The 17,745-nt window shown below is 45.0% G+C and overlaps 1 protein-coding gene across 4 annotated transcripts in view; it reads right to left on the bottom strand.

Moving 5' to 3' along the window:
• The window catches only part of LRRTM4 (leucine rich repeat transmembrane neuronal 4), a 204,976-nt gene extending 197,576 nt beyond the window's left edge, over window positions 1-7,400 (bottom strand). The window contains exons 1-3 of one of the 4 annotated variants that reach the window (XR_004755779.1): window positions 7,110-7,384; window positions 6,651-6,855; window positions 3,028-4,574 (exon numbers count right to left, since the gene is read on the bottom strand). Coding sequence is in view for 3 of the 4 variants with exons in the window: in XM_035345062.1 (XP_035200953.1) it covers window positions 3,022-4,574; window positions 6,651-6,654 (1,557 nt within the window). In the remaining variant the exon portion in view is untranslated. Of the gene's footprint in view, window positions 1-2,978; window positions 4,575-6,650; window positions 6,856-7,057 lie in introns of all 4 variants that reach the window. The other 3 variants (XM_035345060.1, XM_035345062.1, XM_035345061.1) reach the window with 3 other exon arrangements.
• Window positions 7,401-17,745: the final 10,345 nt, after the last annotated feature.

Below are 17,745 nucleotides of genomic sequence, written 5' to 3'. Positions count from 1 at the left end.
CAAGAAATAATTCATAAAGCACGGGGCTCACGAAGCCCCGCAAAGCGCACCTGCATGGAAGGACCCAAGGCAGGGCAGCCCTGGCACACCTGAGAGGCTTTGGTGCAGCCCAGAAGCTGTGCTGAACTTACCACCACGAGCACCTGCTCACATGTGTAACTGTTTTTTTAAAATAATAATAATAAAAATAAAAAACAGCTGCAGAAATGCCTAAGCATCTTGTTTCAAAGCCAGTTCTGCCATGGAAAGCAGGCAGGTTGTGCATGAGATGAGCTGGACGTGCCTAAAACCAAAATCAGCACTGTGGAAGTAATGAGCATGCCCATACAACCCTAGGCCACGCTCAGAAGCTATTCGTTATCACCAGCTTCCAACAAAAGAGCATCCTCAGGCATCCTTCCCAGGTTAAAATGGAATTAACCTGTTATTTCTTTCCCCAGAGACACAGGCTTTGGATGCCTACGGCGCTTACAGGTGCGTGGGGAGGTAAGCATATGAAAGCAGACAGCTGTTTGAAGAATATTAATAAAAGAGTAAAAGCAATAAAATGTAAGCACTGAATTCTGCAAAAGGCTCTGCTTCCATGTTGTGATCAGGTACTCGTTTCCCTCTAAGCAGTCCTTTTTCTGGGGGAAACCTCAGGCTGAGCCCAATGAATGAGCACGTTGCACCTACAATGGGGTGGGCCCGTGCTGGGACTCCCTTGTCCCAAGAAATAGCTTTTCCCCAAGCACCTACATCTGGCTAAATTAACTATTGGTTAACGAGACGTTCCATTCCCCCCCCCCCCCCCCCAGGCATAAAGCCCTCCCACTGCTGAAGATACCACAAGGATTTTTTTCTCACCATTTCTAAGTTCTGTGCCGTGCGTATCTGTCCTTTCACAAGCGGAACCTTGTAGCTATGGAGACGAAGGATGTTAAATCCAAGCTGAAGATAGTATTTTTTTTGGGGGGGGGGGGGGGGGGGCTCGTGGTTGCTACATGCTTCTTCAGTGATCTGCTGCTTTCTGCCTCCTGAAATCTTCCTACTAATAGCCAACAAGTAATAAATCACCAGGCAAACGCAGAGGGTACGTGCTCGCGCTCACAGCCTGCGCTGCGTTCAGTACAGGCCCCCCGATTTCCACCCCAAGTAAGAATCCCAAGGAAAACGGGATAAAGCACGTTGAGTCCCGCAAACTTGTGCGCCAGCTGATCTCAACCTGAACAGAGCAGCTGGGCAGAAGTGCTGTGGCACTGCGCTAGCACCTGGAAACCAGGTGAGCTGGGGTCCCCTTGTGTTTAAAGCTGTGAGTAACACTCAGCATCAGCACAAGAGATGTACGTGTGCCATACCGACCTGTTACTGGACCTGGCGGGACTCCTCGCCCTTTTATTTATCTGCCATAATGCAAATTACCTGAATTTCAGTCTCCCAGACAGCATCCCTTATCTTTTGTGCGCTGCAATCATGATCCAAATCCTGTTACAGATCGGGGTTTCGCTACAGGGACCTTCAGTTAAGGCACGGGGATTCAGCTGTCCTCCAAAGCATCTTGTAAATCACACGCAGCAGTACTGAACCTAATGAAACGTCCGGGGTGTTAAATGCGAGCACGACGAGAAGACAGCCTGTCAGGTAAAATTAATGCTCCTGGCGACCACCACAGAAAATTCCAAACAACTCTGTTAGCATCCGTTACTTTCTACTTGTGCTGTTAACAGGAAAAAAACAAACCAAAACCAAAACCCCCACACCTCCAATGGCACGATACTGGCCGGGGTGACAGGGGTGCGAAAGGTGTTTTTCCCTTTGTGAAGACAAAACCACTACAGAGACAGCAGCCCCACAGCACACGCTTCTGCTTTTCCAAACCCCCTTAGCTCTGTGGTCCAAAATCAGCTGGGGAGGGCAGGTGCCAAACACGAGGCGCCTTGCAGAAGCCCTGTTTTCTCCAGGGGAAAACATCCAATTTTCAGAACTCAGGGTCCTGGAACTGCAGCTGCAAGCACGCTGAGAATGTATTCGGGTAGGATGCCCACCAGCGGGGCAGAGAAACCCACCGCGGTCCCCCAAAACCACATCACGTGCAGGGTTAGGTAACGGGAACTGAGATGGGACCGCGCAAACCCTCCTCATCGGGTGTTTTTAAGCAACCGTATTCACAAGTGGAAACATTTCCTCCACACACGTTTTAACAGTGGCAGCGACAATACGGCAATGAAAAAATGCAGTATTTTCTTCCAAAACAACAGACAAAAGCAGCACCAGAAACTTCTCCTACTTGGATTTCCCATGTACTTACTAAGTCAAAATAACACTGCATGCCTCGTACGTGAAATTACTGACTCCGGTAGAGTTGGGTCTCAAGGCAAGCCTTCAGTCTCAATTAAAATACATAAAAACAAGTAAGAAATCTCTCTCGACCCGGATATGTGTAGCTGTATCATTCAACTTGGGGCCTTTGCAAGGCTCAAGTTCAGAAAAAGCTAATGAGGAAGCACGGATGTTTGTGCTTATCCAGCAAAACAAGCACACGCTCAACTCCAAGGCTGTGCTGCAGTCCTGTTGCCCCCAGGTTTATTCCTGAACCACACAGAAAATGCAGAAAAACTTACGCATTAGTGCCAAATACATAAGAAAACCTTCAAAATTTGACTTGGGGTCTGGAGTAGAGAGGTTTCCATGCTTATTTTTCAAACAGAAAAGGTTAACTGCTCTGTTTCTAGCAATACACCAAAGATGGGACTCTTGTGGTCACCGATAATAAAATGGGAGCAAATGAGAAGAGCAACACTCCTGATGCCTTAATCATAGCTGTTTGCTTCAACTTCATCTAATTCTTTCAGTCTGAATTGTTCAAAAATCATCGCCGCCACTTCCCCGATTGTTATAATTTAATGAGGTAACCTCTCATAACGAGCAAACCCAAAAGCAAAGACAACTCATTCATCTTTCTAGCATTTAGAGACACCTCAAGAGCTTCAAACATTTACCTCTCCTTCCCAGCAGCTGAAATGGTTTTAGGAGGATCATGGTTCATACCTCACATTCCCTGGAGCCAGAGATGGTATACGTGCAGGGCCCAGATCCATTAACGGATACATCCATGGTCTCAGAGTTTGTTGGCTTGTAGTCCACGTAATACTCCTGTAAAGGGGAGTTCATTTGCCTCTCAGACTCTCTGGCCTTTTTCCTGCGCCTCTTCATGAGAGAGTGCTGCTGGAGCTGTTTCATGCTGGCCGGGTAGCGCTTCCACGACACGTAGATAACCAACAAAATCATGGCCACGGAAAGAAAGAGGGCCACGCTCCCCGCGATGATTTTGTGAAAGGACACGTGCTCGTACTCTGGCTCCACTGCAGGCGTCGGGAGGTCTGCAGAAGGGCTCGGCATCACGGATGTTGGCTGATTGCTTTCAAGTTTGGAAACAGTGGGTTTGGGGATAAAGACAGGTCTCTGAGGGGTTTTGGGCGCCTGATAGGATCTCTCGGTAACCACCACCTGGATTTCAGCACAGATATTATATGTTTCCACGGCATCGCTCACTTTTTCGCCCTGGATATGTTTAGGGCCTGCACATATCATAGTGCTCTCTTTATTTCCCTTGAAATTCTTAAGCCAAGTGAACAGAGGGCAAATGCTTCGAGTACATTCCCACATATTTCCGGACAGAGTGATGGAGATGAGCGAGATCCACGTGTTGATGGTCTCCTGAGAGATGTTGGTGAGTTTGTTGGAATCCAGGTTCAGCTTTTGGAGGTTGGGGAGGCACTGGAACGTCCCGGGCTCTATCCCTGTAATGTCATTTCCTGATAAATCCAAGTTGTGCAAGGAACTCCAAGTCCACGTTAACCCCTGGCTGATAGACCGGATCCTATTCCACTGCAAATAAATCGAGCGAAGGTTGAAGAGGCGTGGGAAGTGGGCAAAATTGATCTTAGAAAACTGGTTGTGCTCCAAATGGAGCTCCGTCAACTTCAAAAGGCCAGCGAAAGCATTACGGGATAAGCTCCGCAGGCGGTTGTAGCCCAAATCCAGAAAATCGAGGTTTCGGCAATCTTGGAAAACGCGGATGGGCACGGTCTTCAGCGAGTTAGACCGCAAATGCAGGATCAGGAGTTTACGGAGGCCCTTGAACTGCTCGGACTGCAACACCTGCAACTTGTTGTACGAGAGGTCCAGGTTGCGGAGGTTGGGGACCGGGTGAAACGTTTTGTTGTGCAGATGGGTAATTTTGTTGGAGCTCAGAATTAATTCCTTCAGCCTGCGGATCCCCTGAAACGCATCCTCATCCACGGAGCTGATGTAATTATGGTCAAGATAAAGCCATATGAGCTGATTCAGGCCCGCAAACTGATTTGATTTAAGCTTCTGAATGCTGTTGTACCGTAACGATAAGCCTTGAGACCCTCCAGAAATATTCTGAGGGATGTCTCTGAACGCGTGAGATTCGCAGTACACAATCTTGCCATCGCATCTGCAGTTCTTGGGGCAAGCTCGCTGAGCCCCCGCAAGCATAACAAACAGCACCATAGGAAGTAGCACTAACACCACACTCATGCCTCTCAGCTGCTTAATTAAATGGAAACCTACAATATTAAAAAGAAAACAAATGTGCATTGTAAAGCTATTAAAATAAATCACCAGCAGATTACTAACGTCAATGGGGTTTCTAATAAGGCTTTAGCAAAGCGGTGGATTCGGAAGACAACCTGTTTGCATCCAGTCTTGCACTTTTTGTTGTATAAATGCCTGTCCTTTGAGTTTCTGGCTTGCCATCTCTCCTACCTGCACCATCACCAGTCCTGCTCGTGTTATTCAATTACTTTTGTGTGATTTATGATCCCTTAGAAGGGCCAAGAGCCTGTTTTCTATTCGCTTTTCTCCTGTACATCATCTCTCAATGTTGCTGCTATATCCTTATCACTAGATGCTGAGGTTTTAACAATAAACATATTTGTCAAGTCACTGTGCTGAATGCTCCATAGTGCTGGAGAGGAAATGAGCCAAAGCTTCTGCTATTTACGTGGTGCTAAATATGTTCCTCGATAAAAGCAATTGCAAGTTCAATTCCTCCAAAAATTTCTGCAAGAAGTGAGAAATCTACTTATAATAAAGTTCGATCCAGCTTTGAAATATGTATTTATTGTAAAATTAAGAAGCAAAGGCTCTACTTTTTGCACTAAGTCATTTTTTTTTTAAGACTAGGTTTAAGTTGCTCATTATTTTCACGTACCTAAAATATATGGAGATGTACAGAAAAAGTTCCAACACAGAGGGAAGTATACCATATAATGCTAGCATGGGACCTGAATACCAAGATAACGTTAGACGACATTTCTTTAAAATGAGTCTTAGCCTTAACACATATTGATTAGAAGTTATCTCCATGTAGCTGGGAATACCTACACATTCACTGCCCTGGGCATGCATTTATTGCATATCCTCAGTGAAAATAAACATACAAATACTTACATAGAAACACTGCCTTAAGAGCAGCCAAACCCAGAAAGTTTAAAGGGCTATATTTGGATTTCAGCTCTTCCACAGCTCTATTGATTTTAAGATTTTTGCATTGCAGATGTCAAAATTCTCATGTATACCAACGCTGCTGCATGACCACAGTGATATTTTCTACATTCCTTGGATAATTACAGAAGGGGTTGTGGGGGGCTGTCAGAAAATCCAACACACGCACGCTTTCCTGAGCCTGCAGTGATTTGAGGGCTGATGCCTCTGTCCAGAGTTGCAATCTTGCTAATAATTAAGATGCATTTTTCCAACAGGAAATATTTTAAGGGCTGGGATCTCCTTGATAAATTATTATTTGTTGCAAAACCGTCTTTTTTTTTTTTTTTGCTGCAGTTATTTAATCCGATTTTAAACCAATGGGCAATCGACGAAATAATTCCTAATCTAAAACGTCCCTGCCTGTGTGCCTCTGCCATTCACTTTAATGGTTAGATTTTTTATTTAAATCCTCATTTTTTGCTGCTGCCTATGTGCCAGCAGCAGCAGCCAGCTAGAAATATGTTCTTGCTGTTACAGACTTGGGGGCTGGGGGGAAGGAGGGAGGGAAATAAACCTGTCACACTTGAAAAAAAATAAGACTGGCAAATGACTGCTGGAAATCCAGCGGCAATATTAGGGGTATCTTTTCAAAGACCAAATGAGCCTTTTCAGAAGCACCTATACAACAAAATCCTCCCCCCCCCCTCCCCTTCTGCTTCCCACATACTGCAAAGTGTTAACAGCCCTTGCTGACAGCCTGAATAATGCCGCTACAGGCTCATGGAATATGAATATAAAGCCAGGAGGAAATTTGGTGTGAGCATGCCTCCTGCATGTATGTACCTCTCTGTGTGTCTGCAGGTGTGTGGGTGGGTGGCACAGACAGCCAACGTCCTCTCCACAGCCCCTAACTCCGTGCATGCAATTACAGATTAATTACATATGAAACCACTGCAGGAGGAAAGGTGTGCTGGGGGGTGGGGGGGGGATACATGATCTAAAAATACAATAGCAAGTACAGTGAGTCACCTGGCAAAGGAATGCACTGCTGCTGTTTAGGCTGTTTTCCTCTCTTGAAGGGCTAATAATCCAACTGCAAAATAAACCATCCAGCTGCAGCTGTGCTAGCAAACAAACAAGAAAAGTTCACTTACCCATCCTTTTGTCATCAACAAATGTCCTCCTTTGCCTCTCTCCAGCTGTTTTTTTCGCTCTCTTCCCTTTTTGCCTTCCTTTTGCCTCTCTCTTTTCCAAACCGGTCTCTTTTGCCTCAAACCAGCAGCATCTTCATGTCACAGCACGGCTGCCACTCACATCACCGCCATCCAGCGTGCATGCCAGTAACCCACACAAAGTTCCCTAGAGAGGACAAGCAAGAATTTGGGGGATGAGGAAGGGAAAGGAGAGGGAAGGGGCTGGGGGTGGGGAAGACAGGACGAAGGATGGGGGGGAGTCTGGGAGGGGGGGTAGGGAGGGACTCTAAGCTCTGAGAGCCATTGTGTAAGTCATCAGAGGAGCAGCAGCGTTAAGTGGCAATCTGCAAGTCAAAGCTACGGCTCACCGCGAAGGTAAAGCAACTTCTGGGGGAGAAAGCAAAAAATCTTTGCCGGTACCTAGCATCTCTCATGCTGCTGCCTTTTGCCATTGCCAGCCACAGCGATCCATCCTCCGGCTTCCCAGCTCCCGGAGCAGGCAGGCCTCCCGTGCCGGGGGACAGCCCGGTTTAAAAGCTACGCAGGCAAGGTTTCTCCATTTAGCTGGTCAGGTTTAAAGTGTTTTGTAGCTGTGCTGAGAGGCAGCTCTTGTCTAATTCAGAAGGCTTTCCAGAGAGTGATGATGCTTTGGAGCTTGTTGGTGCTAATGTTCTAGTTTGTGATACACTGAGTGCCCTCCACTGGAGAAAACAGATCACACATTAAAGGCATGAACAAGTGCTCCTGTCATTGCTATGCAGACTTTCTCCCTTCAGAAAAGAAAATTAAAGACACAGCATTGCCTTGCCCACCATCGTCCCTCCCCGGACCCCTTCGCCTTCCCCCGGATGATTACATGTTTAGCTGGGGGATTTTCTCGCGGCGGGTGTAAAAGACTCGATAAAACACCCGGTCCCCGGGTAGCTGGCAGGCTGATCTTTGTCTAATCCACCTGACCTGAATATTTGTCTTCGGCAAATTCGGACCTGTTTTTGTTTTCCTGCATTCAGGGGGTGAGAACGGGAATGGGGATGTCTGCAGATTAAAAGTGAAAGTCATGTTAAAGGAGGGGGGGGGGGGGGCAGGAAATGCCCAAACTGATCATTCACAGCAAAGAAACTTAATTCCACGCACCACGTCTGACTGTAAACACACCGAAAGCAGCTTGCTTCTCCCTTTTTAATCCAAATGCTTTTTTTGGGTGTTTTTTTTTGGTCAGAAAAACACCGAGTTCGCGAGCACTGCAGAGCTGAAGATGCAGAACTGTGACACCTTTTTTCTTAGAACTCCCCCTTCTCGCCAGCCCCCCCGGCTCCCAGGCAGGGACTCCTCACGCCCGTCTGGGTTTCGGCAGGCTTCAGCCCCCAGCCCTGGCGGTGAGATCCGGGCTGTGCCACTTCCACGGCGTTTCACCTTCTGCTGTTCGTCTGGCAGGCTTAGCAGGGCTTGAATTCATTCTCCCTCGCTTCGACAGGAAGATGTCAGAGGGATTTGGAGCCAGAGCAGCACCGCGGAGCCTCTCGTTACCCCGTTAACCAGCAGCAGCAGCGAACATTCGCCCCGGCGGAGGCCCCGCAAACACAGTCGTGCCCGTTTGGGCTTTCCAAGGCAGCTCGAGCATCCCAAGGCAGCGCTGTGCCGTGCCCTAACACTCGTAACCTGGGCTCCTAAAGCTTATTTCCTTGTGCGGTCTGCTCCCTCTGTCCTGGAGTTCAGATGCCAAAATGGTGGGTTTATTATTATTATTTGTTAATAGTATGAACCGACACTGCGTTATTCGTTTTTAAAAATTGCCCCTTGTCATCGAACAGCATCCTGCCCAGCGTTTTCCACCCCGTATCGCTTGGGGTTTCTGTGCACTTGTACTGGTTATTCCACGTTAACACAACAAAAACAAAATCCCATAAAACTCAAGGGCAGGCTGGGAGCTCCTGTTTCGGTTCCATGCGACCCCACTGCCACTATCCCAGCTCACCAGTGCCCAGCACCTCGCCCCCCGCAGGACCAAACAGGCTGGGACACAATGGGCAAAGTAGTCAAACTCCCTTGAAAAACAAAAATAAATAAATCCACAAAAATAAAGAATAGAAAATAGAAGCCAACTCTTTTTCCCCTGTCTTCATCCAGACTGTGACATATCGAATAAAAAATGGTTTTTGTTTGTTATGAGAACCTGTTGCTATCTACAGATCAGAGCCAGATTTGAATAAGAAAAATCTAATTAATCCCCGGTTTTCACTCTGAAATGGCCAGCTACGCTCACACCTTCCTCAAACAAGGGTCGGAACTTCATTACCATAATTGATATCAAAAGGACTTTTTCCAGATCGGTATTAACTACCTCTGCATTACGGGCAGTACCACTTCAGCTAACACTCATATTTATTCACGATACAATTTCCCAATGAAGGTAAAAGCTGAAGTGTGCGGCTATTATGCCTCGTGTTGATAATTCTCCAGGAAGAGTCCATTTGAAACTCTGCCAGATCGCAGACCGACCTGAGGAGTGATGTCTAAAGCAACCGTGCAGATTTCCAGGGGATGTCTTTTCCTGGATTCCTGGATCCTTTGATCTCGCATGAAGCTGAAGCAGCGTTGTCATAAGCTGTCCTGCTGCTGTGCACTTATTGAGGCTCAAAAAAAACCCACGTTTCTACAAAAAGTTTTAAATATTTTTCATTTCGTAGAAGTCTTCTGATACCATAACTGAAAATATGAACTCTAAGCCAGAAAGCTTTGATACTGCAGGCAATCAAAAAACCAAGTGAGCTTTCACTCAACAACATGCGGGGGGTTGGTTGGTTGGGGCATTTTTGGTTGGTTGATTTGTTTTTACATTTTCTGACAAAAAACATTTGACAAAGAAGAAAAAAGATGGGAAACTTGCAATTAGTCCAAATAGGTGGCGAAAAAAAAAACAAACTTCATCAAGGAAAGGAGGAGGAAAATGCCCGTTTGTGGTTTCATTCTGTTTCTTTGGAGCGGTGAGCAGACCGAGACACAAGCTCAGAGAAACCTGAAATGTTCTAAGTGCTTGGCTGATCCTCGTCCAGCTGGCAAAGCCTCCTGCCACCTGACCAGGAGTTACCTAGAGAAATTATCCATCCTAATAAGTTCGTGTGCCATGGGATCTATAGTTTCTCTTCCATGATAATGAACCTGTATTTGTCTAGTTAAGTTGGTGATCAATACTAACGCTGTCATTTTATATACATATTTGTTAAGTATGCTTGGAACTTTGGCCTTGAGCCTTTCAGCTTACCAACTTGTTTCCACGTACAAAAGCTTAGCAATTAATAGCACCAATAGATTACATTTACTCCTGCATAGCATAACACTTTTTACTGGGAAAGACACCAGAAGGATAAATGAGCCTACGAGGTGTTTTGGCCTCTCCACGGCATCGCAGATCCACGTCTGCGAAGCTCCCGACTCGCTCAGGCAGCAAATAGTACTTTCTGCTTCCCCTTGATCTACTAAGCCATTAGGGTGCATTCAAGTTGCATTTTCAAGGCTTTACAAATTCATTTAGACTTCTTGGACAGATTTAGAGATTTCAGGCAAAGAAAGAACAATTACAGTCATCCAGTCTGGCCTCCTATAAAATAGAGGACAAGAATCCTCCCAGAATACTTCTACCCCAGACCCGTAGTTTCTGTGACAATGTCTGTTTCATAAAGATGAGCGGCCTTTCTCTGAAAATCACAACAGCTGCAAGAACTGCCCAGTTCCAGTGCAGGCCGTTGCTGCGTATAACAATCCTCACTGGCGAAGTGTTTAAGAGCCAGAGCTTTTTGGAAAAGCCTGTATTCAGCCCGGTCTATATTCGGGGTCCTCCCCTTACCTCTGTCAGGCGTTTACTCCGAAGGCAGGCACAGCAGTACGGCTTTCCAACTGCAGCCTTACATCAGCCACAGCAGGAGAGTCTTGCAGATGCCTTTGCTCCCAACCAGTCCTTTTTTATCAGGTGCTCGTGGACCCTGACACATGCGACGGATCCCGCAATGTGCAGCCGAAGACACAACCCCAATACCTCCAACCGAAGGATTTTTGCTCTCTGGGCCACCTACAACAGCTGATGGGAAGCACAGACTCAGAGAGCCTCAGCTGTGGTGGTTCCAGCTTTGGTCTCTTCATCTCGCCCAGGAGCAGAGCATGCTCCAGGCCAAGACAGCCCCTACACCAGCCCATCTGTTGGATGCTCTTCAGTTTATTTTCCAAGCAGACATTCTCACAGGCACACCATCTTCAGCAAGATGCATTTCCTCTTCATTTAATTAAGGTTTTATTTTCTTTCCTCAGACATCTAATAACTACTTTTATTTATAAATTTATCTGATTAATGACAAATGTCTCATCTCAGCTTTAATTACTTCTGAAGCAGTCAAGAGCCTTAGGAAGCCCAATCCAGCCATAAACAGGCAGCCAGCAATTCCAAACTTCCATACTCCACAACTAACTACAACGTAACTCCTCAAACGAAAGCCCTGCTTCTCTATCCAAATGCCAATCCCTTAGTTGACACCTCTAATAAATAGTTTACAGGGTCGTAAATCGGAACGGAATTTATGGGCAGGATGATAAAGCCCGAAGCTACTGAAGATGCTTCCTGCTGCCAGCATTTGGGAGACCGAAAGGTGGCTGAAGCTACAGCAGTCTGACCAGCACCCGCGGTAGCTGGGATGTAGCACATGGAACAAACCAGAAAGGAAAATGCTGACAGTGCTAAGAGAGGCGGAAGCCTGTTCTTGGCAGACAGCAGGAAACTAGAACAGGAAACCTTCCTAACGGTCTGATTCCAGAAAAGAAAAGGAACCGAAGTAGATGTACAGTCTCGCCTCCTTCCTTCTGAGAGGAATGATCACGATGACTTAATATGCTGTAATATCTTGGCTGGAGGAAACATCCTGCCCGGCGTGACCCCAGCACACAGGATCAGCACATCCCCGTGGCACACAGCGTGGGGCTTTGCCCCTTTGGTTGCCCTCTGGTTAAATGTCATTTCAAGTTGCAAAAGCTTTTTTTTTTTTGCTTTTTTTTGAAATTCACCTCGCTGTTATTTGCCAAATAACAATACATCAAGGAATTGATTGAGCAGCGAGCAGGTAATCAGCGAGGAGCATCCGAGGCACGACAGCAACTCGCACGGCAACTCTGCAACGGTCTGCAAAGGAACAGCTCGCCTCGGAAAGAATTAACATGCACACACGTACCAGAGACAGAGCGACTAAATGCGACACAAAACCGCGCCGATGAGCTCCTCGAGATTAAACTACTTCTGCTTCTCTCTTTGTTGGATGTGCCTGCAATAAACTGGGGACCCCCAGCCCTGTGCTGTACATCAATGTGTATTTCATGCTCCAAGCCAGAGCAGTGGGGCTTTTGCCCTTGGAAAAGGGTCAGATTAAGGCAAAATCTGCAGTAGGGGCGGACTAAGCTGTTAATGGTGATGCATCCTAAAGCTGTGAGCGTGTTTTATGGCATTACACAGGGTACAATAGGGAATTTGCTCACAGAACACTTTTTCTGCCATCAAGGTGGCTGTGATCAAAGGGTCTCCCAGAGCTTTGCATTTTAGGACCTGTTCTAGGTCAAGAGCACTCAACAGAAGGATTTGATCATTGGCATCTTCTATTTTATCAAAGATACATATTTTTTTTGGTGCTCATTATCCCTTCCTGTCCGTTTCTTTCGGAATATTTAAGTTTGAAATTTCTGTGTGGTGTCCTGAGCTCCCAAAAACAAGCCAATGGCTTTGTCTTTTGTCAGTATTTCCATGTATTTTTGCCTTCCTCAACAGTCGTTTAAAAATACTGCCTTCATACAAGGAAAGATTTATGGTCAGAGTTTTGAAGGCATAATCGAAGAGGAAAAAAGAATCTCTCTTCGGCCTGTGCTGGAGAGCAGCCTGGAAAACCTGAAAGATCTACTTAGGTGAGCCCTTATATTTGTATTTTAGAAGTTTTATTAAAAATAATAATAATAATAATAATCTGCCTCTGAAATTGTGCATACTGCTAGGGAGTTCAGAATATACAGCCCTTAATATCTGCCTCCTTTTGGTGATAGACAAGTCTGTAATCACATGCAAAGAGATGCTTTTTTTTTTCTTCAGTAAGCTATTAGAAATGAAATTAAATAAAATACCCTGCCCCTCAACTGTATCAATTTGATTAGGAGTCTATGAAGCCTTCTTTGAAAACTCCTACAGCTTCTAAAAATACTGCAGTGGCTGAAAGAATTCATCACTAAATACAGCCAAGAAACAAAGCATTTGCTTTTGAGCAGCGCTCGGCAGAGCAGTCTGGGATCTTCGTACGGTTTTGAAGCCTGGGCCACCTGGGAGAGCTTCGTGCTTCCCTCTTGTGCTGCCAGCACGAGCTGGGCGTTTTCCCTTCCACCTCCCCTGTTCCAGCGCAACAAATACGTACGTGGAGTTGAGCAGACAGTTTCCCGGTGATAAATGTTCACCAGAGGGATACCTGACCTCTTTTCGTCAACTGAGAAAAATGGTTAAAGCGTTTCCAATGGAAAAAAGAAAAACCAAACCACCTGACAAAAACCACAGCAATTCACCAGGAGGAATCCTCGTTTTGAAAAAAAATAAATCTTTGAAAAAAAATAAATCTTACTTTGCTTGGGAAATACCCACAACCCCAGATGCCCAAAACTTTCAGACGCAAACTTCTTTCACCTTAGCTCTTTGCTGAAAAGTGATCATGCTTTTTAAACCAGCCAGGTTTTGATCTATGAGGCATAACAAACGATCAATAGAAAAGAGATGGCATTTTAAGATTGAAAAAAAAAAAAAAAAAGGAAGATTTCCTTTAAAAATACTTTCCATTAACTTCCCGTGGCAGACAGCGAGGGTCGCACTGTTCTTGTTGCTGTACCACCATAATTTTGGTATGAAAATCCAGGAATAATCGCACACGTGAAAACCAACTTTTAATCATATTTCTCTATTTCTTCATAATATATTGCACCACGCTGGTAAGCACGTTTAAGATTTTCCCTGCAGTTTCTCATAACTGCAGCCAATTGAGTAAAATTAAACTCGACTTAGGATTAGCCAGATAAGATGCTCGGGAGCTGCAGAAAACAGCAGCGTCGGTGCAAGGGAGGAAGGAACACGCAGCTGCTAAGCTCTTGCCTACGAAAGACAACAGCGAAGCACTGGTCAACCACTGCCGAATGCTTTGAGGCACTTTTGGTGGACCACCCTTGTCAAGCAGCCGGGTTTTGGCAGCAATCGGAGTGGGCATTTAAGTCAGGTTTCATTCCAGCTTTTTCAAAGTGTTTCATTAAAACAGATAGGATTTAAATAAATGAATTCATCCCAAAGGACATCTGGACATCTGTTAGTACCAAAGTAAATTTCTGTTTAGCTAAATCCTCAGGCTTTATCTATCAGATGGATAATCTTCGACATTTATATTCCCTCGCCATTCCCAGCCCCCCATCGTTTGGCACCTGCCAATCTTGGATGTAGGTTCTGGAAAGAGCCCTGCCCATCACAGCACTATCTATCTGCACCCTGAAAGAAAGAAACGGCCCAAATCCTGGAAGGCAACCTTCTAAACCCCTAAAAGTCAGCAATTTTTAAATGCAAGCAGATCCTTCAGAGCTGACTTGTACCACGCCTGGCCCAGCTACTGCAGAAGCCACCAAACTGCCCCAGACTCATATATTTATCAGAGAAGCAGTAAATATTCAGTTCGAAAGGTATCAAAAAAATAAAATTGTTAGTGGAACAGTTCTCTCCCCCACTTAGATGGCACTTACTAAATTCAAGATGATGCTGAAGCATGTAATAATATGTCATTTACCCACATCTCATTCCTCTTTTCCACGCTGTGTTTAAGGTCATCATTTCTACTGAAAATGATCCTTGAGTTAGTTAATTGAATAAAAGTAATTCAGATCTGGCAATTGTTAATAAATTTGAAGTCCTATGATTTGGTTAATCTTTGGGACCATCAAGAGGCTAAGAAGTCACTTGTCTTTATCTCTAATGTTATTAAAGATGGAAACATCTACGCTTTGCAGGATCAGGTTGCTGCATTAATGTGCAGTCATTTATGTTTCAAAGTGCAGAATGAGAGTGTTGGCATTCAGGAACGGCAGACGTGACCATTTTTAAATCAAGACAAGATTTACTAAACATGTCCATAACATTGTAACCGAGCCCATTTCAGGCCACAGAGGGGACATTTCACGCTCCTCTGGAAGACTTACCCAAGCACGTTAATCAATGGCCATCCGTGCAACCGCCTTCTGGAGGGATTTTTTTTGCTTCTTTGCTCCAATGGGGTAGAAGAGGAGGGTTGGAGATGATGACAAGAACTCTGCAAATACAAAGACCCAATAGATAAACATGGTCAACCTCAGAACAACGTTAATAAAAGTAGGGGGAGCAAGGAGGGGAGCACAAGTTCAAAGCCTTTGAGTCAGCCGTGCACTCCAAACGAGACTTCTTTGCAATTACACGATCAGTCTCAGAGTCTACTCTCCTTCCCTGCAGTCTTAACCTATGGGTTTTCTTTCTGATGACCTAATATTTGTTTGTTTAATCTAATTGAATGAGATCAATTGTGAAATAAACATCTCACCAAAACTCTTTACTGCAATCCAAATAAAATGCCCTCCTCTGTCTGATTTTACCATGCACTTAATTTCTAAGTTCAGTCTAAAAATGAGTATCCTTTATAGCAACGCTATTTGGGAAGTTTGTAAAGAGTTAATACAATGTCACTACATGTGTTAATACTCTTAACTGGCAGTTGCAGTCCTACATATGATTTATAATGATGTTTTAACCATCTCTAACACCTACAAACCATGCATGCAATTGCTATTAAGCATTTGTTAGCCCTGCATAAATTACATACAACTACAGTCTTAATATGAAATATGATCCGTTTCCCTCTAAAGGTGCAATTTTCATTCTACATTCTTCTTCTATACACGGCACATGGAAAGTGCTTAAGTGCAGCAAAGTGCTGTTGTGTAGCGGGAGAAACAACACCAGGAATCTGAAGAAGTGCAAATTCCAAGAAACAGCTCAATGACAAGCACAGAGTGGGGAGGGGGAAGGACGGAAATTGGGACAGGTTTCTTGATAACGTCTCTGTGGTTTTCCTAAGGCTAAGAGAGACCGTAAGAAAATACCTGTGCTTACTTTTTACCTTCCTCTTGTATTTTAAAAGCCCCAAATTATCCAGGAGAAATAAGTACGTAAATAAATAAAACTCTCCAGCCAGCAGCATCCCAACCTGCTAGCTGCAATGCAGACTTCCACGTTCTCCTACCGGCATCCTTTATTTCAGGAAACGAGCGCTGGGAAGATCATTCCACCTCCAATGCACAAATCAAACTGTTGGCAGAGCTAGCGAAGAGGTCAATGAGACTGCCTACAGCAGAGCCAGGTGTGGTGGTGCTTCAGCAACAAGTGCGTTTGTCCAGGAGACGCCGAAGGAGGATGACCAACTGATTTCCATACTAAGCATCAGACTGCCACTCGCCAAGCCTGGCTGGAATCGGAGCAGCCTGGACCCGAACCAATGACCTCCTATAAATGACTATGTCGATGCAATCCCCAAGTGCTATTGAGGCAGAGAGATATTTAATTAAAATATCAAGAAGAAGAGACTCTTCCAGCTGGACAATTATTCAACACAGGACTGACTATGCACTTCATTAAGAGATTGTTACCAGGACAAGACAGGTCCATGTTATTGGAAATTGCACCTTTAAGCAAATTTCCTCCCAGCTCTGGGATTTGCTGAGAAGCAGTTGCTGGATCTGCCCACCGAAGGGAACCTCGCTCCACATCTGGAGTCCAACAAGGCTTGTGAATGCAGGATTTTGTCACGGGGGCATCGTTTGCTTCCAAATATGCAAAGTATTTTGCACACTAAAACGTTTACATTTCCCAGCACAGAGCACAAAGGGAACGTGCTGTTGATGCTCTCAGCATGGAACACCATCGCCCAAAGCCTGCTCGGATAACATCTTGCACAGACACCTGGGATCTTGTACTTTTCCTATAATGCCACATTTTACCCTCTTTGGTCCCAAGTACACCACTACCCCATCAGACACGCTTTCAAACCACTTAGCATTATCCCCGATGGAAGTTATTGACACCTTCAATTAGCCTGTCTGGATTTCATGTAAATATCTTCAAGTCGTTTCTTTTCAGATGAGCCTGGAAATTCTATAGGCTACAAATGTGTACAAATGCTCTAAGCTAATCTGGCGCGTTTTGAAAGAGACAGATGTGTTCACACTGGATGCAGACTAGGTGACGTACACACACAGCCAAACAGGAGTCTATGTATGGAAACGGGCACATGTACTTTATGAACTAGACTGCACATCAAATTTTGCTCAACATACTTTGCACGATGCCACTGAAATGAGGATGACTGCAGACATCTGTATGAAGTTAATTGGTAAGGCTTTCAATGACTTCTTTCAATGTACTTTACAAGCAAAAACAATAATTATGGGGGCCTAATGTAGTGATTTCTATGGTACCTATATTGCGTTTTAAAATGAGTCTTAAACGAGTGCCATTTAAGAACGTGATGGAAATCGAACCCTGCTTGCCTGAATTATTTTAGGAGAGTTTCCTGGAAAGCAGAGTTTGGGGGGGGACAACGATGACACAGTAGCAGGTGCAGGAGGACAGACATCGAAGGGGTCCGCACACATGCATGCATTTCAGTTCTCCAAAGGAATCAGCTTGGCTCATTACTACATTTTAACTCATGGTGGGCATTTTTGTAGGGATAAGTCTTCAGTACAGAGCTATGTGGCCCAGCCAATAGTAACAATTCAAATCACAGGATAAAACGCTATGAACTCGGGAGGTTTTCAGGCAAACGAGAACGTGTTTCACTGTATCAACTTGTGCAGGACTGCCTTACTTCTGTTAGCTCTTAGCTCCAGAGGAATGATTTGGTGGAAAGGCCCACTTCGAATCGGAATAGCCAGGCTGCTTTCAATTCCCTTCTTTTAATCTGGCCTCATTCACAACGGCTGAAATAGA

This window comes from Oxyura jamaicensis, chromosome 22 (assembly GCF_011077185.1).
Source record: "Oxyura jamaicensis isolate SHBP4307 breed ruddy duck chromosome 22, BPBGC_Ojam_1.0, whole genome shotgun sequence".
NCBI classification, from domain to species: Eukaryota; Metazoa; Chordata; class Aves; order Anseriformes; family Anatidae; genus Oxyura; species Oxyura jamaicensis.
This window is presented reverse-complemented; position numbering and strand designations above follow the sequence as displayed.